Below are 25,718 nucleotides of genomic sequence, written 5' to 3' on the forward strand. Positions count from 1 at the left end.
TAATGATAATGTATAATATATATATATATTGAGCTATTTTGAGAGTAAACACGAATGCCATCACTTCATTGTAGACAAAAATCATCTAAAAAGTGACGTTACATGGAATATTTGATAGATTGTTCACATTTTTAGCTTCAATTTGCGCGTTTTTAATGACCAAGTCTGTCGAAAACGTTTACAATAACCAATTGTTATTATTATTAAAGATTATTGTTTATACACATAATTATATTATATATTTCAGGATATATTGGTAAACTAAGCTATTTTTAGATATAATAATACTGGAAATTTTAGTTTCGATTTAAATAACTTCCTAATATATGGCCGCTCTTTTATAATGGAGCTTATCCACTATGGATTTTTTGCAATACTTGGACTTAACTGTCTTGTTTTAGGGAAACGAAAATTAGCTAAAACTGTAAGTACAACTTGTGTTTCCCTTATTGCGCACACACCCTACTACTTTTACTTTCATTTTCGTTAAACAACTTTGATAAATGTTGATAAAACGAAGGATTGCATGTAAATTTCGTACAAAAATAATATTTTACTGTGTAATTATGCTTTCTGGCAACCGAAGAACAATGGTAATAGTTTTGCAGTTAAAGCATGTAAAATATGGTTGAAATCTTAACAACCTAAATGTGTTTGCATAATAATCGTGCTAATAAGCATTACAATTACTATTTTATATTCTTACGTAAAGCTTAAAAATAGAACTATGATGCACAAACTTAAGATTTAAGTTACATTCTTTAATTGAATATACGTAACTTATCTTCATTTTTGGAAATAAATGCATATATTTTAAATGTTAGATATTGATGTATAAATTTACTGAAAAGACATAAGGGTGAACGTATTTCTGTGGAATAAAAACAAAATGTCTCACAAACAATCGAACAATTGTCGTAAGGCATATATATATATAAAAATAAATGAGCATAGTAAGCCTCCGAAAGTATACTGGCAGGATACCAATATTGTGAAGTATAAACATAAACTTCCTCATTTGTAAAGTTATTTTAAGTTTTAATATTTACAATCAAACCAAAATTAGAAATCTAGGTTATCATGACATAGATTTAACACTTTATATTACAAATTTTGGTGTTCTCTTTGTAGAAAATTAGTTTATCTATTTTATAAATATGTAAAGTAATGTATATAGATTCCTTATGCCAAGTACTTGGCACACACAGCTTAATTAAGTACCGAAGGTTATCAATGAAGCAGGTGTAGAGGATAATTTATCATGAAGTTAATAAAAATTACAAGCGTTTACCTATTTAGGTTGTCATTCAAGTTCTCATTCATATTTAAAAACTAGAATACATCAGTCGAGGGTGCGTCTTGCACTGTCGCGTAATTACCTTTCCGGTGTACCTTTATAATTATTTACGGTCAAAGCTAAGTTGTTATCGTTGTCCGTCCAATTTTTTAATGTGTTCTGTTTACCATATGTTCCAGTCTGTTTCAGACAGTCATAGCCATTTAGTCACCTTTGTCAGTTGACATTGAACTTACAGCTTTTAACAGGCGGATTTAGGGGGTGGGGAGTATATCCATCTTTTGGGGAAAAATTGTTTAATTATTTAGGAAATCAGTGAAGCGTGGCTGGAGCGGCCCCTCTTAGGCTGTCATTGGGTCCCATTTATGAAAATATCTAGATCTGCCACGGCTTTATATGTTTCTTTGCGCATTTAACTCGAAACACATAAAAATATTTTAAAATCTGATTGCAGTTACATAATGATACTTGCATCTATTCACGAGCAACTGTGAAAGTAAAAATGAAAGTGAAAGTTCCTTCCAAAAGAAACGAAATAAACAAGAAAAAATTAAGTTGCTTAAATTCTAACTCGTGGACAGTTGTTTGAATGACAATCATACACATCTACTTATTTGTATACTTATGTCACGAACCAGTAAGAGTTCATGGACATTTGAAAAAATGAGGTAAGATTTGAATTATTGCCTAAAACTGCTGAAATCCCCAAACTTCATTTTAAAAGTAAATATACAAGGACATTAAACACGCAATTTCCCTTAAACAGTTTTAAATTAGTATTAAGTTGTAGGCTTTCTAGATTCCTTGGCTGAACTAATTTAAAAGTCTATATACATAAAGTTTAAATTGACGGATAAAAGCCTCTGTTGAAGGCCGTAATGTAACCTAAAAGCCTCTGTTGAAGGCCGTTATGTAACCTCTGGTCTTTGTTAGTCTTGTCTGGTTTGTTAAATTTTAGTTCATTTATATGTATTGGAGTTTAGTTATACGTTCATTGTCACTGAACTAGTAGATATTTTTACTAGCCTCCGGATGTGGGATTTTCTCGCTGTGTCGAGGAACCTTTGGTGGACTTCGGCTGTTCTCTGCTCTTTGGTCGAATTGTTGTCTCTTTGACACATTTCCAATTTCCATTATCAATTTTATTTCAAGATTGTGACTTAGCTGTTGACTTCTTGACAGACACCGTGTGAATGTTTGATAAAAATAATTGGCGGAGATCTTGAAAATTCAATCTTCAGTTGCGGATAAGAATCTGTGTAAAAGTGTCAAATCGGCTTACGTGCATTTATATAACCAATATTTGTACAACACGGGCAACTGTTACTGCGACTAATTGTTGTTTCCTTAATGTCCGATACCAAATATTCCATCAATATTCTGGACCGAAGGTATGAATATTTCCTGCAATCCCCACATCCTATCGCTGCTTTAATATAATCTATAAAATAATGTTTTCTAAGAAGTAGTCTGTCTACATACAAGTCGAAATACACGATATCTCATTTTCATATCCGATATCACAACTCGACAATAGAAAAATTGCGTTAGTTGGTGCACATAATCAATAGGCTGTTTGGTCTTTAAACGTATATTATAATTTAATTTATTTTAAGTTATTTGCAGTTATTCCTTTTCTTACACAATAATCCAAAAGAATTTCGTCAGGGATGATGTAATTGTTTTCCTAATCATTTCCATAACAATGGTATTTGTTCACCTTGTAATGTGATCTAGGAGATTTACTATGACATTTTAATTATACAAGGCCACTAACTGCATTTGGATCAAATAGTTTAAAATTTTGTTTTAATATTCAACACGAACATATGTTGGTTGCAGTTTACTCTTGCCCTTTTCTCTAGATTGAAAGATGCATATATTCTGCTTCAATATAAGAGACACAAATTTTCTAAGCCAATGGATCGACACCCGGATCCGTGTTAATATACTTGGCCATTTTTCAGAAAATTTGGGTACAAATAAAGCTGTTGTTTTTATATACAATTATGAGAATATGAGTCACTGGTATTCGGCTATATACGCGTCGACTTGGTGGTTCTATGATAGCCTGATTTTTTGAGAGGGGAAGTGGACAGTTTAATTTCGTCCGGGTGTTGAAAACAAGAGATTTAAAATTGTCAATATGCTTTTAAGGAGGCGATTAATTGTAAAAAATAAAAGCAAAGATATGCTTTTAAGAAGGCGATTAATTGTAAAAAATAAAAGCAAAGACTGGTCGACGTCTATGTTCGACTAATGGTATTAATTGCTCATTTGGCATCTTCTCCAACCGTTTCTATAAATGCATTCAATAAAAGGTTCTCAACCATAGGACGGTGTTAAATAAGGTGCTTGTTTGTAAAATAATTTGGTTTGCTTTTATTTCAGTCTAACGACAACGACAACAATATAATTGTTGGATACAGACATAGTAAAATGACTAAAGATAGCAAGCAATACTCAGTGCGTCCGAAAATATTTGGAGTGAAATTCAAATGTATTCTTTATAATGATACAGTTTGTGAACAATGTGATAATGGATACTATTCACGGAAAGGATCTAAATACTGTAAAAAATGTAAAAGTTGTCCACGTGATTACCACGTGGTAAAAAATTGTACGGATACCAGAAATACTAAATGCAGACAATGCAAGGCAGGTAGATACTACTCGAAATACAAAATGAAATGTATGAAATGTCATGGGTGTAGACCAGGACACTACGTCAAGGCTGATTGTTCGAAGACTTTAAATACTCAATGTAGACGCTGTCCGTATGGAACATTTACTGACAGTTACGGGATGAACATGAAATGTAAGCCTTGTAAGGCTTGTCAATATCTTGAGGACATTATAAAACCATGTTCAAGTAAAAACGATAATATCTGTGGAAACTGTAAACAAGGTGAGTAAACTATTATAAAAAGCGGGGAAATACGCGCCTTCTCATTTTTCTCTAAGGCGATTCTTAGTTTTCAACGACTTTTAAATAATGTCGCCAATCGATGGAAATTTGTTACTTCCTTTTGCATACACACTATGCGTCCACTGGTTCCTTATGTCGTAACTGCAATCCTGTTCCCTTTTCCCGAATATTACCTACCGAATAAGACTATTTACCGAGTTCGTAATAACATGAACAACACGATATGTGCCACAGGTGGAACAGGAACGAAACTTAAACTTGATCTGTAACTCATCATGGTTAACTCACATCCAATATTTGAAGACTTTAAGAAAAAAAATTCCGTATAACTGTGATTTTCAACAAATTATCTAAGTCCAAAGCCCATAATTTCGTCAAAAATTAGCGAGGAGGAGCGAAACTTTAACTTGATCTGTAACTCATCATGGTTAATTTTACATACCAAAAATCAGCCCAATATCTGAAGGCTTTTAGAAAAAAGTCCGTGTAATGGTTTATAGCGGAATGACGGAATGACAGAAAAGGGTAAATCTATATGGCACTGACAACTTTGTTACGGGGAACAGAAAATAGTTACAAATTTTGAAATGGTGTATGCTTTCATTTTCAGGATATTTTCGCCTCACGGCAACATGGAATTGTGGGAGATGTTCCGAATGTTATAGAGACACTCCTGACTATACAGTCGAAGTTACAGAATGTGTAAGAAAAAGTAATGGCAACGATCGAGTTTGTTTACCTGTTGTCAACCCTCCTATAACATACAATGAAACAGACTATCAAGATATGTCAGGTATTAAATACATGTAGTTGCTAGATATAATTTATGCCAAGTAAAATGAAAATAGATTAGGTAGATATAATATGTTCTGGGTACAAATTATAATAGCTAATACATATCAGGTATGATATAATAATATGATGAAGGCGCTACCTTAAATGCCAGCTTTATACTAAGACAATGTCCTATATATTGATTGGTTGTTGGTTGTTTAACGTCCAGTGGCAAATATTACATGCATGTTCAGAACGAATGTCCATGGGTACATTAACATATTGTTTATGTCTAAAAGAAAATAATAAGTTCAGATGGAAAATGTTTAGGGAACGAACATTGAACTTGAAAAGGCATGAGGGGTTAACCGTTATGGTATTTTTCCTGAAAAAATATTCTGATTTCCAAATTGAGGAATAAAAAATCTGTTCATGCATCTAGGACAAAAAAAAATATTTTGAATCCAGATCTTCACCAAAAATGATTTTATCTTTTAGATATATGCAAAATAAATTTATAACTTTTATATATCTAAAAACATAAAAACTTCCCAAACCGCACATGTAAGTCTGTACACAGTAGTTTTTTAGGTGATAATAAGGCCGTATTTGCCAATTTGTTATGATGAACCTTAATACTAGTGTTAAATTTTGACTAAACTAGAATACACCCGTGATAACGCGGGTCCTTGACTGAATTAAAGTATATAACTATGCGCAAGCCTTATTTTAGTATTAGTATTGTGATCTGATAAATTAAGTCATGCCGATTATAAGATATACAGTTTTCTCTGCTATCAAATCTTTCTGTTTGAACCCGTCGAACTGGAACTTATCAATTATTGGTAATATTAATTATTTAGAAAGCTCCTGGAATGAAGTATTTTTTTAATCAACAGCATTGTCCTATATGAGTTATAAATAAAGTTGAATTCTTTGATTCGCTGTTTTACGTCATGCCCGCTAACAAATTGAAAACTGTACCTATACGCCTTATTTTTAGTCACAGATTTTTAGTATCTTACTGATTAAAATACTACAATAGGTAACCATTTGACAATTTAGTAGTGTCAACCCTGTGATTATGACCCGTGTATATAGCATATTAATCCTGAATACACCGTTTGGTGGTGCGCCTGTCAGATGCGGAACGTACAGATAAGGTAATAGGTAACAGGTGAATATACTATTGGTATCGGTATCGGACTCGACCCGGAACTTCTTAATTATTGGCAATATTAATTACGTGGAAAACAAAAGGGCCTGGAGTGGTGTAATTTTTAATCTACACCTTTGTACTATATTAGTTATATATAAAGTTGAATTCTTTGATTCGTCGTTTTTACGTGATGACGGCTGGCAAATTGGACCTCGTAATTTTAGTATTATAGATAATTTTAATTGATAGCGCTGAAGGGCTTCGGTAAAAAAAATCTGACTCGAATAAAAAAACATTATTTCTGATCATCTTCAGTTTGTGAGTTCTAGTCAATTTTATGTACTAATTCAGAGTCGGTTTTACGTCACTTCTTGCATATATATTTTTTTGTTACATGTACATGATGTAGCTTACTTTTCAAGTTTTTATATGACAGCAAAATAAAATTGAGAATGGAAATGGGAAATACAAGCATGTCAAAAATTTGCTTTCGAGTAAGGCTTAATCATGTCATAGTTGTTTTCAAGAAGACACATTTGGTTTCCAGACAATAACTTGAGTATAAGTGAATGGGTCTATATGGGGTTATGGTACAACATTATTGGGGGTGTTTTATCTTTTTTCAAAAGTTTGGGTTTTTCTTCCAAAAATTACCTTATTTACATTGATTATACTCATCTAGTATATATAGATGCAACACATACTGATTTGGCAGGAGATGCACTCAAAATAGGGTATTTTAAATATTTTATCTGTAATTTGTGCATTTTTCCCATGATATGTACTTTTTGATAATGTCGATGTGAGTATCATGATAAAGAAAATATATTTGGTAAGTATATATATATTCACAATTGACATGCGCCAGTGCACATGATTTTTTCTCTCACAGAAACACATGAGTTATTTGGTAAATAAAACACTTTTCATTGTTTGAAACTTTCAGTAATAAAAATTTAGTTTAGGGAATAATGTGCCAGATGAACATAAGTAGTCATGGTCAACCAGTGCACCGGAGTTTACCCCGCATCACTGGCATGCCGGATGGCCATTATAAAAAAAATCCGAAATGTATTGCTTGCAGAGATTTTTTCTGTGTTCCCATGGCTGGACGGAACTTTTACGCTAAATATGTTATCGTTAACTATGATTTTGTGACTTTTAAGGATGTATTCTTCTGACTTTTCAGTCTCGTTCAGTCTCGTTGAAATCTCGTTCTTGAATTTTTTCCAAAACATGTGATAGAAGAGAAAAATATCAATGAATTTTAAAAATATTATAAACAAACATAAATCTGTGAAAAAATTGTGTATTTACAATGAATGTTTTTTGCGTAATCCAGTTTTCAAATTTTACGACCAATCAAGTCAGTATTTTTGGCCAAAATTTTGAGAAAATGGGAGAGGGATACAAAAAATGATTTTACAAGAATCTTGTACATCCCATATCATTTTGGTCTTTTCTAATTTCTTAGTTATGTCTTTTTTTCAATCATTTATAACAAAAAAGTTGAAATAATATGCATTTTGTTCTTAAAACTGAGAAAAATCACAAAAATACAAAATTGACAGCATGGTAAATTTTACACAAAACAGCATCAAAATATGATAAAACTTTCTTATATTAACACCTACCTATAGTTTTTGTAAGTAAAATTTATTCAGATTGGTTCACTTCATCTTTACAGAAAGTATGAGAAAAAGTTTAATTGTGGAACTGTGATTTTTGTCATGACAATGGCCCAAAAATAGGTCAAAATCGGTGAAAAATGGGAAAAATCATCAAAATTGGGCATTTTCAAAGGGCTGTAGAAAAAAAGAAGTGCACCATCATGATTTTTTCTTCACCAATTATTTTGTTACAGTCCTATTAACCCAAAAATCAGGTAAAGAAAAAAAGTTTAATGCTGGAAATTTTTGGCTCATCAGAGGTGTACATCCTTAAATGGAGTACCTGTGATTATTTAGGTAATTTGTTTTGACCTCACTGATAATGGAATGTTGAAGCAGACATAACATGGCGTCAGATGTTGTTGTCCTAACTTCGGTAATTTCCGTGGTACGATAAAATTTAAATAAGCTACACAGGCTACCAAAATTTCTGAATTCTTGTTTTTGCAAACAAATAAAAATTCATGTCGTATTTAACATCGAAGTTATTCCGATCTGTCCCGTTTTTTCAAGATCGCGTTGAAACGTTAAATTCGGCCGCCATTAAAAAAAATAATCGTACGAGATTTAACGAGAGTGACGAAACTTTTCAGATTGGTCGTGTAGAGAGAGTAAGTTCTTTATTCAAAAACGATGCTTCTACCGTAAGAGCCAGCTAAAGCTGGCATAATAAGCAGATAAATGAAACATATTATAATATCTATTGATATCAGGTAGGTATAATAGTTTGCTGTTTGGTGTGAGCCAATGATCCGTGTTGAAGGTCGTACTCTGACATATTATGGTTTACTTTTACAAATTTGGACTTAAATGGAGATTTAACTCAAAAGCACTCATACCACATCATCTTATATTGATATCAGCAGATTATGATCGATTATGATATCTACTGATATCAGACACAGTGACGGATCCAGAAATGTTCATAAAGGGGGAGAAAACACTGGCTGCAGAAGATGGGATCAACGCCAGTTACACTTCAGTGATTCCCTTTATATTCAACCAAATTTGTCCCACAAAAGTGGGTGCACTGGAACCCTGACCCACCTCCACCTCCATATACCCGCTCTAAAACAGGTCTTTGCTAATCAATCAAGACCGTACGGTGACCTATAGATGTTAATTTTTGTGATGTTTGATCTCTTGTTGGGAGTTGTCTCATTGTCAATCATACCACATCTTCCTATTTTTATATATAAATGAGATATCAGAAATATGTTTAAGTAAGAAGATACACATTACATCGAGATATCTAGTTGATACAAGGTACTTAGTATATACCACAGCTCCTGATATGTATATAGTGTGGTTCGACCGATTCCATCGAGATATTAGATAAAACAGTTTTAGTTATAATAGTAACTAAATACTCCTGTCTGCTGTGAGGGTGCTCCTGTCTTCTGTGAATCAAACAAGTATTACCCCTCTAATTCAATACTAAATTTTCATTGAGATTGATTTGGGGAGTTTGGTTTCTTGCAAATGTGATTTTTTTAATTATATAGATTTGGCTGGGTTTTTTTAATGAACTTTTATTCCACTCTATCTGTCTCTCAATTTACATCACCTTAACAAAGTATCGGGCATACTGCGCAAATTAGTAAAAGAACAATTATACCGCGTCAAGTATTATAGTTATGTCTAGATAAATAACTGGTCCATAGAAATATATTATCTATTCATATTTTCCTGAAGCGAGCGTTTCACCTTCTAATTTTCACAAGCATTAGCCTTTCAAAAAGGGCTAGTCGACTCTTAGCTGATGAAAATGGAAAGTGCTCTCGCTTTGTAGATTAATTCATTTACTAGAATAGCCACGTGCACCAATCAACAAATTTTACCACACACGTGAGGTCACACGTAATGAAGTAGTATATATCATTTAACGTTGTTGTTTACGAAACTCCAGAAGATTCGACTAGTAGAGCATTTGCATTATTCACGTATCAGGATACGTGCACGGATCGACGTATACGTATCGAACAGATTTGTTTACAATAATGACTTAACCCCGATCTCAATTTAAATTAAATGCATTATAAAATATTTTCATCGGGACCAACTTGACTTAATTTACCCTTTCCTCATAAACGTGTTATACGATACGCCGATACGGATACGCCAACAAATACTTGATTAATGCAAATGCTCTATTTATAGATAAAAGTTACCTGTGTTCCAATATCATGAATATATATGCATGATTAATGACCAGGCAAAATCTAATTGCTAAAATAGAGAGCACAAATCCGATACTCTACGGGATTGAAGGACATTTACTAGGTTTGGATTGTCCTAACCAATCAATAAACTTTGATTAATCACGTCTCGTAATATCTTCCAATCAGGTAGCAAGAAAAATTCACACACTAATTGTCCATCGTTCAATTCTTAACATCGACTCCTAGGAGTCGATAATAATGTTGTTCTCAATATATTTATAACCATAACCATATACAGAGACGGAAACGACTAAATACTATGACAGTCATAAAAGGAAGAACATTTAGGTTTTCCCAAACAAATTGAAATGGGTCAAGGCATTTTTATTTTGGTTTGTATTGTTTTAATCAAAATTTAATGTTAAGAAGTATGAGCAAACGTTTTGGTTATAGCTTTTAGATATAGGTAGATGTGGTTTGAGTGCTAATGAGACAATTCTGATCCAAATAGAAATTTATAAAAGTAAAAGTTTGTCTACATAGAAAAGAGGAATTAATTTATGAAAAAAATTAAGATATGGTAGCATTGCCAACGAGACAACTCTACACAAGAGACCAAAATGACACAGAAATTAACAACTATAAGTCACCGTACGGCGGCCTTCAACCAACAATGATTAAAGCCCATACCGCATATTCAGCTATAAAAGGCCCCGAAATGGCATTTTAAAACAATTCAAACGAGAAAACTTACGGCCTTATCTATGTACAACAAATGAAACAAAAACAAATATGTATCACATAAACAAACGACAACCGCTGAATTCCAAGACTGTTTGTTTAGTATATCAATGCTAACAAGGCTTAAAAGAATCAATATCAAGCTGTCTATTTAAAATAAGAAGATGGGACATGATTGCAAAGGAGACAACCATCAGCAAGGGACCAAAATGACACTGCAATTAACAACTATAGGTTACCGTATGACCTTCAACAATGAGCAAAGCCCATACCGCATAGTTAGCTTTAAAAGGCTCTGTAATCACAAATATAAAACAATCCATCGGCATAATTAATGTACACATTGCATGAACAATAAACAAACATATTACAAAGCAACAAACGACAAACACAGAATTACAGACTCCATGACTGTTTGTTTAGTATGTCAATGCTAACAAGGCTTAAAAGAATCAATATCAACAAAAAATATATTTGATACAGACACGTCATATAATGTAAACAGTTAAAAAAGAACACGTATGTCCGATGTCCATAATCATGCTGATCTTTTTCTGCATGATATTTTTGCAACAAGAAATGGTGACTCACATACAAATTTTGTTATGTTTCCAAATTTTTATAAATAAACCAATATTTACAACATAGTAAATAAGCTTGATAAGAAGTAGTATATCTAAATAATAACTATGACATCGTACATGTATTTAAGATAACATGTATACTGTATAAACATTTATTCATTATTATTTAACATTTTGTTTTGTAGAAACCGAACACATCAAAGGCCAAGCAGATACAATTACTACCGATGAAATCCAGTATGAGCTGCCAGTCCTTTTAAAGGGCCTGATAGGCGTTGCATGTTTCATAGTCCTTCTAGCGTTTTTGTCAATTATAATTATGTGTTGTGTACATCGTCATAAAATGAAGCTGATAAAAAAATCTCCTATGATCAATATGTCTAAACGGAGCAGTGTAATCAACACAGAAAACTGGATAAACCAGAACATTAATCTTGTTACATCATACAAGGCAAATAGTGTTCCTTTTTTTGGATCTTGTTCCGATTTTGAATATCGTGTTCGCTCTAATACTTTTTCCAATAACATATGTAACGAAAGCGATGGTTATGAACCACAGAAACACTCTCTTACTGATCATGGTTCTAATATTTCAAATACGTGGGACAATATTGAAATTATAGACAAATATGATTCAAGCCTTGAATTATCCGATAAAACAAAGGGTTCGTCGTCTATTATTGATAACAATAACATTATATTGTCTTCAAGTAATATTCACTCAAAAGATACAAATCAAATTCTATTTAATGGATACTGTACTAGTTAATCGTATCATTTAATAAAAACAAAACTAACATTGATTGAATCTTCTTGCTCTTTATTTATTTAATAAATTCTCCCACAAAATATTCCGAAAGTTGTTATCTATATCATATAAAAACAAGGAGATGTGGTTTGATTTCCAATCAGACAACTATCCACACCTCCACCACAGTTCAAATAAAGTGAATGCAAGCAATAAAAGACAACCGTAAGGCATTCAACAAAACCAATACCGTATACTAGTATTCAGCTATAAAATGCCCCGACAAGAAAAATATGAAAAAAATCAACTTTAAAGACTAACGGCCTAATTTATAACAAACCAATTTACAAAAAACAAATTAAAAAATCTGACAGACATGAATCGCCAGTAACCGTTAAATTATTCGTAAAAGTAAACCAGTATAGGTCAAAGTACGGTCTTCGACACGGGGCCTTGGCTCACACCGAACAGCAAGCTATAAAGGGCACTAAATAACTGAATCTGAATAATCATAAAAACGACAGAATAGGTGTCCGGATATTGTTTCCGTTATCAGACTGACTTTTGGTCATAGATTCCCTATATACTATAAGTATTCAACCAAATTTGTCCCAAAAAACGATTGGGCACTGGCACCCTGACCAACCTCCCTATATCCGCCTCTAAAACAGTTTTTTTCTTATTGTTCAAGACCGTATGGTGACCTATAGTTGTTAATTTCTGTGTCATTTGGTCTCTTGTTCGGAGTTGTCTCATTGACAATCATATCACATCTTCCTATTTTTATATATAAATGAGATATCAGGAATGTGTTTAAGTAAGTAGAAACACGTAACATCGATATATCTGATTGATACAAGGTAAGTATAAACATGTACAACATATCCTGATAAGTATATAGTGTGGTTAGATCGAATTTATTGAGATATCAGAAAGAAAAGATTTATAGTTGTAGTACTAGTAACAAGAAGTAATTGTAACAGGATGCTGTTACGAAGTCTCCCAAACAAAGCTCCCATAACTCGCCATTCATATGTTCATTTGATTTGATTTTTTGTCCTATACAAGAATATATATGGCTTAGGAGTAGGGATCTCCTCCATTTACAAGTATTCAAACAGGAGGGGGTGGTGGTGACCCCCAGGGAAGTTACCTACATTTCATTTGATTTGTTTTATTGTCCCCTACAAGAATATATATGGTTTAAGGGTAGGGATCTGGACTGTTTACAAGATAATAGCACATTCTCAAATTGAACGGGGTGGGGCGACCCCCAGGAAATTCCCTTTAATTTCATTTCATTTGTTTTATTGTCCCCTACAAGAATATATATGGTTTAGGGGTGGGGATGTTGACCGTTCACAAGTTTTCAAACAAGAGGGGGTGGGGTGACCCCCTCCAGACTTCCCTTTTATTTCATTTCATTTGTTTTATTGTCCCCTACAAGAATATATATGGTTTAGGGGTGGGGATCTGGACCGCTTAAAAGATAATAGTACATTCTCAAATTGAACGGGGTGGGGATGACCCCCAGGAACTTCCATTTAATTTCATGAGATTTGTTTTATTGTCCCATACAAGAATATATATGGTTTAGGGGTGGGGATGTTGACCGTTCACAAGTTTTCAAACAAGAGGGGGTGGGGTGACCCCCTAGGGACTTCCCTCTTATTTCATTTCATTTGTTTTATTGTCACCTACAAGAATATATATGGTTTAGGGGTGGGGATGTTGACCGTTCACAAGTTTTCAAACAAGAGGGGGTGGGGTGACCCCCTAGGGACTTCCCTCTTATTTCATTTCATTTGTTTTATTGTCCCCTACAAGAATATATATGGTTTAGGGGTGGGGATCTGGACCGTTTACAAGATAATAGCACATTATGAAATTGAACGGGGTGGAGATGACCCCCGGGGACCTCCCTTTAATTGCATTTGATTTGTTTTATTGTCCCAATCAGGAATATATATGGTTTAGGGGTGGGGATCTGGATCGGTTACAAGATATAAGCATATTCTCAAATTGAAGGGGGTGGGGATGAACTCCCAGGGACTCCCCCTATATTTCTTGTGATTTGTTTTATTGTCCTATAATCATTTCTGAAGACTGCATGTATCTATCACATACAGTTATCAAGTTATATTCATTTGAAAATTTTAGAAAATAAAATCCTATAGGGTTCTATAGTAAACCCCTCCCATCTTTCTACCCCCAAAATACCCCTTAATAGACCCCAATGCACACATGAAAGATTGATGGCTCACCTAGACATATTAGTCTACCATTTTGTGAAATCCTAAGTCAATCTGACAAGCGGTTTTGGAGAAACGCTGCGGACAAGTTCATTTTTTAAAGTGGCGGAAGAAGAAGAATAATAAAAAAAATAAGAACTGACCAAAAACAATAAGTCTCCAAACTTTGTTTGGGAGACTTAATAACTAAATATTCCTGTCTGCTGTGAGGCAAACACCACCCTTGCAATTCAATACTGGACATTCGTTGAGATTGATTTGGTGATCTTTGGATTCTTGCAAATGTGATTTTTTTTAATTCTATGGATTTGGCTGTTTTTTCATGAACTTTTATTCCACTCTATATTTGTCTTTCTATTTTTATAACGTTTGTATATTATTTAGCATATTGTGCATGTCAGTAAAAGAATCATTCCGCGTCACGTGTTAAAGGTATGGCTTAGATTACTATCTGGTCCATAGAAATATATTATCTATTCATATTTTCCTGAAGCGTGCGTTTCACCTTCTAATGTACATAATGCTGTTCTCAATTTATAACCATAACCATATAAAGAGACGGAAACGACTAAATACTATGAAAGTCATAAAAGGAAGAACATTTAGGTTTTTCCAAACAAATTGAACTGGGTCAAGGCACTTATATTTTGGTTTGTATTGTTTTAATCAAAGTTAAATGTTTGAAAGTAGAAGCAGAAATTTTTGGTTTAAGATTTTGTCTACATAGAACTTCAACGATGAGCAAAGTCCATACCGCATAGTTAGCTATAAAAGGCTCCAAAATCACAAATATAAAACAATTCAATCGAGAAAACTAACGGCATAATTAATGTACAAAACAATGAACAACAAACAAACATGTACCAAAGCAACAAACGACAACCACAGAATTACAGGCTCCATGACAGCTGTTTGTTTATTATGTCAATGCTAACAAGGCTTAAAAAATCAATATCAACAAAAAATATATTTGATAGAAAAACGTCATAATGTAAGCAGTTAAAAAGAACACGTGTCTCCAGTGTCCATGACCTTTTTCTGTATGATATTTATGCAAAAATAATTTAAATGGTGACTCACGTACAAGTTTTGTTATGTTTCCAAATTTGTATAAATAAACCAATACACAGAGTTAATAAGCGTGACACGAAATAGTTTTCCTAAAAACTAGCTTTGCCAAAAGTAAAAGTATTCTATGATACCATGTATAAATATATTAGTCATTAGTATGTAACATTTTGTTTTGCAGAAACAGAACACACCAAAGGCCAAGCAGATACTATTACTGTCGATGAAATTCAGTATGAGCTGCCAGTCCTTTTAAAGGGACTGATAGGCGTTGCATGTTTTATAGTCTTTCTAGCGTTTTTGTCAATTACGATTATGTGTTGTGTACATCGTCATAAAATGAAGCTGATAAAAAAATCTCCTATCATGATCAATATGTCTAAACGGAGCAGTGAAGCCAACACAGAGAACTGGATAAACCAGCACACTAATCTTGTTACATCATATAAAGCAAATAGTGTTCCTTTTTTGCTGTCGGGACCTTGGTCCGATTTTAAATATCGTGTTCGCTCTAATACTTTTTCCAATAACACATGTAACGAAAGCGATGATTTCGCACCACAGAAACATTGTCTTGCTGTTCATTGTTCTAATATTTCAAATACATCAGACAATATTGAAAATAAATACAAACAAGATTCAAGCTTAGAATTATCTAATGAAACAAAGGGTTCATCGTCTATTATTGATATTAATAACATTATATTGTCTACGAGTAATATTCACTCAAAAGATAAAAATCAAATTATATTTAAGGGATACTACATTAAATAAAAACAATTCTAACATTGATGGAATCTTTTTGATCTTTATTTATTTAATTAATTCTCCCACATAATATCCAAAAGTTGGTATATAAAAAAAGAGATGTGGTATGATTGCCAATCAGACAACTATCCACCACAGTTCAGATGAAGGGGATGCAAGCAATAAAAGGCAACCATAGGGCATTCAACAAACCCATACCGTATACTAGTTTTCGGCTCTAAAATGCTCCGACAAGAAAAATATGAAAAAATTCAACATGGAAAACTAACGGCCTAATTTATAACAAAGCAACTTCACTGTGTCTAAACCACACCGGCAAAATTTGCTCGGACTCGATGGTATCTAACATCCGGCACAATGACGGAACACCAATAGACAAAAGAAAGGTAGGTTTCTCCTTATTTTTTAATTTTTGTTATGATATCGAAGAATATATATACATATACAACTATTTTCTATTGTGAGATGCAATATTTTCTACAACCGTTCTATATTAACGGAGAAATAAGTCAAAATGCATGTCAAAATGACGAATTGAGTGAACCTTGCCTCGAAATTGTTTAATTTCTCGTTAAATTGTTCACATTGTACGGAAAAAAAGGTAGGGAAGATAGATATTGACACGGAGATTGCAAATTTAGTTATTATGAGCATCTCAATAATTGTATTTCTGTGTATGGAACGAAAGAAAAGGGTCATGTCAAATTAAAATAAACCGGTTTCGTCAATGTTGTTACTACACAATCACCCGGTTTCGTCTATATATATCACCCGGTTTTTTGGGTTTTTTTTAACAAACAATTTATGTAAAGAAACTTTGGCACGGATCTGAACATTGTCTTTCGAGAATTTAAATATATATTTATTGTAAAGTAAACTTGGCGTGTTAAAATCTATTTTAAACGGGCACTTTTGGACATATTATGATAATACACATTTTCCTAATTTTCCTAATGAAAGGCGTATCCCTTATTTCACTTAACTTCAAACTAATTTTAAATGGAATATAAATACTGAATAGCAAACACTGGTATCTAATTATTTTGTAACATTATTATAATTTCTTTGTTTATAATAGTAGTATGTAAAGATGAAAAATAAAAGGATGTGTTTTGATTGTGCCATAATTTTAATTTACTATACTATATTATATACACTTAGTTTACAATATTAACTATCAATTATTAATACATTTGTTTATGCATTCAATCATTGACGAACAGTCCCAAACCGACTATAGTCTATACTGTTCTGCACAAATTAATCATGCATGCAGTCCTGCCAGATTTTCTGGTACTATATATACTGTGTTACTTGCGCACTAAAGCGAGTTTTCACACTTAAGCATCCATAACATAGCAGTGAGATTTGTAACTTTCTCCCCGTTTCTGGTAGGCACATTTATTTTCATAGGCATGTTTTTCACATTATTTTTACAGTTCAAATTCATTTTTTGTAGTTCAAATTCAATCGAAACTTCAAGATAACTTTCGAAAACAATATCTGACAGTTTTGTATTTTCAAAGTGAATAAAAGTTGGTTTGAAAAACATGACCGTCATTTATATCTAGGTCTTGTTAAGAAGCAGTGACGGTAACCACTTATCCCATAAACATTGACAATGAGACAACTTTCTTTAAGACACAAAAATTATGTTGAATTAATCAAGTTTAGGTCAGCGTATGCCTTAAACAATGAGAAAAACTGCATGAAAGCAAGCTATAACAGGGCCCTAAATTATAAATGTAAAACAATTCAAACAAGAAAACTACCTGCCTATTTTATGTTCAAAACGCATATGGTATAAAGCAACCAAAGACAACCATGGAATTACAAGCGTGTGATTCGGGAATGGACTGAGTCAAAGTGTTGTCGCTGACACAAACAGTACAACAGAAGTACAAATAATAAAACATGGTGAAAAATCCTTTACTCGTCCGATGACCAACGTCAGTGTACGATCATCATAACACAACGGCGACAGTACAGACTCGGTTTTTGTTTTAGTAATGTTAACAAAATAATTATTATTGAATTTTGTCGATGACCTGAGACTATTATACTAATTTGTACATAGCAGTATAGTTACAATAAGGGATAACAAAATTATTTTAATGCATGGTAGTTTTAATCCTACATTCATTTTCTATGTCGATTATGCATGCATATATACAGTTGTCTTATTAAGTTATTATCAACGTTTATCCTTAAGAAGATTTATTTTGAACGATTGTAGAAAAGATTACATACATAGAATGATTAGATTACTTATAAAAGGTGTCCATCCTTTTGTGCGAGAAAATCACATATCAATTGTGTGTTTCGATTTTTAAGACCGTAAACTTTAATTTCAAGTTTAAACATGTTCAACATATTTTCCCATAACTCATATAGAAAACGCATATTTAGAGAGCTTTAATCTCAATATGTTGTTAAAAAATTTCGGAATCCAAAATTAATTAAAATATTTGTGTTCTATAAGAGTAGGAATTCAAGTTTTTGCTTATTATTTATTTGAATCTGAGACTCATTTAAATAATAAGCCGTTGTCCGGTGAACGAACTTGTTTTCCAACGACCCACAAAACTCCTTTTGAACGCTGAAGTTAAATAATCAATTATAATGTAATCAATCTAATTAAAACCCAATCTCTCATCGCTCCTGTTTCTGATATGTCGCGTGGGAGATCTAACGAAACCCGCTTTGAGGTCACATGTGAGTGACCTCGTAGGTGTGTCTTTTTCGACCAATGAAATTGAGTCTTCCACGATCTTGGAAGTTTAACGTAAGGCAAAGGGATGTAACTCATTTTATTTACGACGAATGCGTCAGTCAAAATAATTCATAAACTTTTTTGATTGGCTTATTAATAGGTCGTCAACTCATTTGCATATCTTTATAAATTCATAACTTTTAGTTCACTCACATGTGACCTCAAAGCCGGTTTCGTTAGATCTCCCACGCGACATATCAGAAACAGGAGCGATGAGAGATCGGTTTTTAATTAGATTGTAATGTAATGCGATTATGATTTTTTTTTATTTGACCAAACCGGGTTATGCATTTTGAAATCTATGACGAAACCGGGTTGTATACATTGACGAAACCGGCCAGTTCCATTTTGACATGACCCATTTCTTTCGTTCAATACACAGAGATACAATTATGGAGATGCTCATTATAACTAAATTTGCAATCTCCGTGTCAATATCTATCTTCCCGTACCTTTCTTTCCGTACAATGTGAACAATTTAACGAGAAATTATACAATTTCGAGGCAAGGTTCACTCAATTCGTCATTTTGACATGCATTTTGACTAATTTCTCCGTTATTATAGAACAGTTGTAGAAACTATTGCATCTCACAATAGAAAATAGTTGTATATGTATATATATTCTTCGATATCATAAAAAAAATAAAAAAATAAGGAGAAACCTACCTTTCTCTTGTCTATTGGTGTTCCGTCATTGTGTCGGATGTTAGATACCATCGAGTCCGAGCAAATTTTGCCGGTGTGGTTTAGACACAGTGAACTTATTAAAAAAAAATCTGACAAACATGAATCACCTACAACCGTTAAACTATTCTAAAAGTAAACCATTATAGGTCAAGCTACGGTCTGCAACACGGAGCATTGGCTCGCACCGAACAGCAAGCTATTAAGGGCCCCAAAATGACTAGTGTAAAACCAAGTGCAAGTTCGATACCAGGAATGTCGCCACCCAAAGCATCAATATAATAATAATAATAGTGTAAAACCATTCAAACAGGAAAACCAACGGTCTTATCTTTAAAGAAAAATAATAAACAATTATGAAGCACATCAACAAACGACAAGCACTGAACATCACAATAAATTCCCCATAAACCGACCTAATCACAAACTAATAATGTAATCTAAGCAAAAGTTTTAAGTTCAATAGTCGATGATTAAGGCATGCGCGGATCCAGAGGGGGGGTTCCGGTTGTTGGAACCCCCCCCTTTTTCTTGGCCGATCAATGCATTTGAATGGGAGCATATAGCTGGAACCCCCCCTTTACTCTGGGTTGGGAACCCCCCTTTTTTAAAATGGCTGGATCCGCCCCTGTTAAGGGGTCAACTCATCTCCATGGAAATGTCAAAAATGCTTATACAACTGCATACCAAATACTATTGCACTACCGTACCACTTGTGGTTCACCATAAACTAGACCTAATCACAAAAAAAATATATGTAAACTCTGGAAACCATCTGCCGAAGAAACATAACTCTAAGATCAAATAATTAAAAAGATGAACAGGAAGTCCCAACAAAACAATTCACATTCAGTCAAATCTAAAAAAAGATGCTGTTTTTGAAATTGAGCAACTTATTAATCTTCAAAGCAATACATTACTATATAAAAAATTATAAAAATAAGAATGTTATTTTAGACTTTTAAATATTTACCTCTCCGAACTTGACCTTTGTAAACGATTCAAATTGAGCGGGAATTTGGCCATGCTTTAACTTATATAATTTTTGCTATATTATTTTTATCTAGCTTTATGCCAACCACATTGTTCTTTAGTATTATTATCACAATTAAGTCTATATATACACATTGTGGTTTATAAATCAAGATTAAAGATTTACATTTAAAGTTCTTGTCTTTCAATTCATTAAATGTGTTGATATCATGACAAGTTTAAAACAAACATATTCAAAGGATAACTACGGAAGCGTATTAGGGACATAGAAAAAATAAAAGTTGTAGTGAACTTTTTTTTCAAAGTCGAAATTTTGACATTTCAAATCTTAAAATTTCGACTTTAACTCGAAATTTTAACTTTTCTTATCTTGAAATTTTGACTTTCTAAAATCTTGAAATTTCGACTTTTCAAAGAGTCGAAATTTTGACTTTTTTAGAATTCGAAAAAAGTAAAAACACAAAAATACTGAACTCCGAGGAAAATTCAAAAAGGAAAATCAAAAATCAAAAGGCAAAATCAAAAGTCCAAGCACATCAAACGAATGCTGATATAAATGACTGTGAAATGTTGCCTTTATAAAAAGTCGAAATTTCGACTTAAACTCAAAATTTCGACCTTTTTTAAAACTGGAAATTTCGTTTTTTTCTAAACTCGAAATTTCGACTTCTTTTTAACTCAAAATTTCGACTTGTTTTAAACTCAAAATTTCGACTTGTTTTAAACTGAAAATTTCGAATTTTCCTAAGTACATTTGTATTTATACGTTTGCGATTACCACATTCACAGTCATTTATATCAGCAAGCGGAGAGCCATATACACCATCAACTTAATAAGCACATTTTAATAAACTAAACCATTTTAAAGAGGTTATTTTAGATAGAAAATCTTGTTCTTGCCGAAGAATAAATAAAATATGTTTCACGTTCAAATACATATTTCAAGTCTGGACTTCGGATATGTGTATCAAGACAACCCCGTTATTCCGATACACCCATGTTACGACTTATCTTTATTCAACAGTCTGATATATAAAGACAAGGGTTAATAGTTGTGTCATAAGAATGTCAACTTGTAGAGTTTAATCAATATTCCAGAAAAAAGAACCATTTATGTATTTCAAAATTCCAAAACCCGAGCTGCTCAGTTGTCGTTCTGAATATGCATGGCATTTTTGGCTACTTGATTTACCATTGTTTAAACAAGGCAAAGTCAGTGACTTGCTATTGGGAAACCAAACAGGCCTTTGAAACTGCGATGCTATATGTTCTCAGATATGACGATTCTATGACAGTGTCGTGGGAACTAAAACATGGAACAAAACCTATTTCAAAATATAAATTGCCAAAATGTGTTGATGACGCTTTAATAATTTGCGTCCATGTCTACTCCTTCTAAAATTGTAATAACTGTGTTTGAATACTAACATCAAAGTTTTAAAAGAGGTCAAAGTCGAAATTTCGATTGTAAAAAAAAATCGGAATTTTGAGTTTAAAATAAGTTGAAATTTCGAGTTTAAAATAAGTCAAAATTTCGAGTTTTAAAAAAGTCGAAATTTTGAGTTTACAAAAAGTCGAAATTTTGAATTTAAAAAAAGGTGAAATTTCGAGTTTAAAATAAGTCAAAATTTCATAGTTTTAAAAAAGTTGAAATTTTGAATTTAAAATAAGTTGAAATTTCGAGTTTAAAATAAGTCGAAATTTTGAGTTTTATAAAAGTCGAAATTTTGAGTTTAAAAAAGTAGAAATTTCGAGTTTAAAGTTAAAATATCGACTTTTCATAAGTCAAAATTTCGAGTTTCAAAAAAGTAAATATTTCGACTTTTCAAAAAGTCGAAATTTCAAGATTTTTGAAAGTCAAAATTTCAAGTTTATGTCAAAATTTCGGGATTTGAAAAGTCAAAATTTCAAGTTAGTCAAAATTTCGAGATTTGAAAAAGTTCACTGCCAATTTTATTTTTTCTATGTCCCTAATACGCTTCCGTAGATAACAGATTTTGGCTATCCCCGATTACTTTATTTGGAATATTTTATACTTAAATATAAAGTTTTAATATAAACAAAAACCTGTAACGATATTTGAATAAGGAACATGCGTTTTATCGTCATTAAGTTGATCAATGAAAATTTATATTTTTATTCAAATATAAGGCGGTTTAATAGCCAATCGAAGAAAAAAAAACTAACATTTTTACAAAACACCTTTAAGAGCCGAAACAATGAAATATAAGATTCAAGATTTTATTTGGACACCCAGACACAGATACATGTGTAACATCAAACACATCAACCGACGAGGTGGTACAAGTATAACTGTTTAAGTGCCAATTTCGCCTGATTTGTATGTTGATCAACAGGAAAACAGAAAAAGTATAGAGGAACGTATGGTACAAATGAGTTAAATAAAAGTGAATTACTTAAACAAAATACATGTTTTGCACGCGACAAAACAACGGTACAATATAAAACAAAAATACGCAAGTTCAATTTATATTAGGGTTGTTTCAAAGTTTGGTTTTGATTGTTAAAGCGACAGTCCGAGACTAACACACAAAAAGGACAATTAGTATAAGTACTCCAAGATAATCAGCCGTTCATAACACATAACAGTTAATGCGTCAAAGTTATCACCCTTTTAGTATTACTAATGTTCCGAGTTTGCACTACTGTAACACGTATTAGTTTTCCGAGGTTCAGTTCAGTACTGTTATTAATGGCTCGAGGTTGTACATTAGTTCTTAGAGTTATCTCTCGTTGAGGACTTTAAATGCTTCATGGTTCTATATATCTGTCATGTTTGTTTTTGTTCGTAAATTGTATTGTTATAAATTAGACAGTCAAGTTTCTCGTTTGAATTCTTTCACAATGTGAATTATTGTGTCTTGTTATAGCTTGCTTATCGATATGGGTTAGGATTATTGATGAATGCCGAAGAGTCAGCAATAATTGCGAACTTTAACGTTATACAGTCTATGATAAACAGTTGTCTTATTGGCAATTTTGCAACATGTTCTTCTGGTCTAAAGATTCTGTCAAATCTATACAAGAAAGTTCCAAGGTTGAACTGTTTCTAGAACTGTCTATAACCGTGTGACAGATTGTTCTTTCAACTTTAATGAGAGGTTAAATCCATCCCAGCTATATAGATCGTCCGGCTAGTTCAATGTTTCTGAATACAATAATTGGCACATCCCTTATTTTCATTCTCAATTTAAATATCGAAGAAAACGTCATTTTTGCGCTAATTGACGAATAGTATTTGCAAATCAACCACTTGTGGACTGTGACCTTACCTATTGCTTATTTTAAAAACTTACATCTTAGGCTAGTTTGATATTAATTGTTATGAGAAATGTTATTCTTAAATCACTTTAAAACTTGTTTTCAATTTCATAATCATTACATTGAAGGTGCCGCTATACGTCCAAATTAATGCATATATATGACAGGTTCGGGGTTATGAATATGATTATTTAAAGGCACTTAGAGATGAAACCTTAGAACTTACAACGTGTGTTCTACCCCACTAATAAATCAACTTATCTGTATTTGGCAAAATCATTTGGGTCTTTATTGCTCTTCAACTTCGGACTTTTTCTGGACGAAATGCGCGTCTGACTACTTTATCCTTTATACACAATTTGACTTCTGGTATCTTTGATGAGTTTATTCTACAACAGCCGGGTCAATACCTAGATGTATTAACTCAAGAACTATATATTCAAACAATTGTAAAATTCCCACGATGTCGTACCGTATATATGTTTGAAATTTTAAATGAAATGGTAATTACAGTTGTCGTGAAATTGATATATAGATTAAAGGAAATTGGAGATATGTAGATGTTACACGTGGTTATTGTTTACAATTTTTACTGCGCAATAACGTAGCCTATATACTTCATATATTCAGATAAACAATGATATAAACCAGACAACAAATAAATGACCTTCTAAACAATGTTCTCAAATGACATGTAATTGATAAGAAACTAATTTATGTTTCATTGATATGTTTCATTGATACTTTTTAAAAGTACTTGTCTGGAAAGTCTTTTCTTTCGGTTTTTGTCGACACCCTTATTTGTATGCATAATATCTTAAGAATTCAGTAAAAAAAGTAGGTAAATGCTACACCTTTAGATTTTTTGGAATATAAAAACAAAACATTACTGCACAAAAACTCATAAAGATAATATATGTTATTAACCAGACTAATTAAACGAGCTTTTAATATAATTGTTACAGAAGTGAGGAAATAAACAAGAAATATGGGTGTACTTTTATGGAAATTCTTTTGACCGATCGATACATGTCGACATTAAGCTCTATGAGGTTTAATTTGAAGGAAAATTGTTTGCAATTATTTGTTTATCCTACATTACTCAAAATATCATTAAATATATAACACATAGATTTTTCACGTGATAACTATCTAAGGTAAAAACAAATTGTACTGTATAAAAACGTATAAATATAATAAATAATAATTACCATCGGCAATCAGTCTCCACAAGAGAACAATCTTCCATACATAATTGTAAGTCATTGGCTAAAAGGGAAACCGGTGACATTTGTTTTTGACACATACAGGTCTTTTCTGGTAAGTTTCCTCATATCATTTTAGATAAGCTCTGTGACTTTTAATTTGAAAGAGGTTTCAATAAGGGAAGTAGTTCCTTATCTTAGGTATTCCAAGAACCTACTTGTTTGTCTTCTGCTATGGTATATACAGCCTTGATTTAACTTCTTCTTTGGACTCCCCTTGGTATCTTTTTCAGATATATTTTATACATGTTCTATTTAAATTGGGTATAAGAAAAGGTGGTATGAGTGAGGGCCAGTGAGAAAACTATCAATCCAAATCAAAATGTGTAAAATGTAAACCATAATAGTTCAAAGTAAAACCTTCAACACAGATCCATGACTCACAACGAACAGCAAGGTATAAAGGATCCCATATATGGCTAGTGTAAAACAATTCAAATAGGAATACGTTCTAATCATTTGTATATAAAAATCGAAAAACGAGAAACACTTATGAACAACATCAACAAACGACAATCACCGAAAAAAAAAGGTTCCTGATTAAGGACACGTGTTTTAACAGGTGCAA

General features: G+C 32.5%; 1 protein-coding gene across 1 annotated transcript; it reads left to right on the forward strand.

The window, feature by feature from the left end:
* The first annotated feature begins 212 nt into the window (after positions 1-212).
* LOC139485050 (uncharacterized) lies at positions 213-12,119 on the forward strand. Its single transcript, XM_071269163.1, has 4 exons — positions 213-424; positions 3,689-4,205; positions 4,837-5,019; positions 11,502-12,119. The coding sequence occupies exons 1-4, from the start codon at positions 344-346 to the stop codon at positions 12,083-12,085; spliced, it is 1,365 nt and encodes a 454-aa protein (XP_071125264.1). The 5' UTR covers positions 213-343; the 3' UTR covers positions 12,086-12,119.
* The last annotated feature ends 13,599 nt before the right edge of the window (positions 12,120-25,718 follow it).

The sequence above is a fragment of the Mytilus edulis genome, chromosome 8, assembly GCF_963676685.1.
Source record: "Mytilus edulis chromosome 8, xbMytEdul2.2, whole genome shotgun sequence".
Taxonomy (NCBI): domain Eukaryota; kingdom Metazoa; phylum Mollusca; class Bivalvia; order Mytilida; family Mytilidae; genus Mytilus; species Mytilus edulis.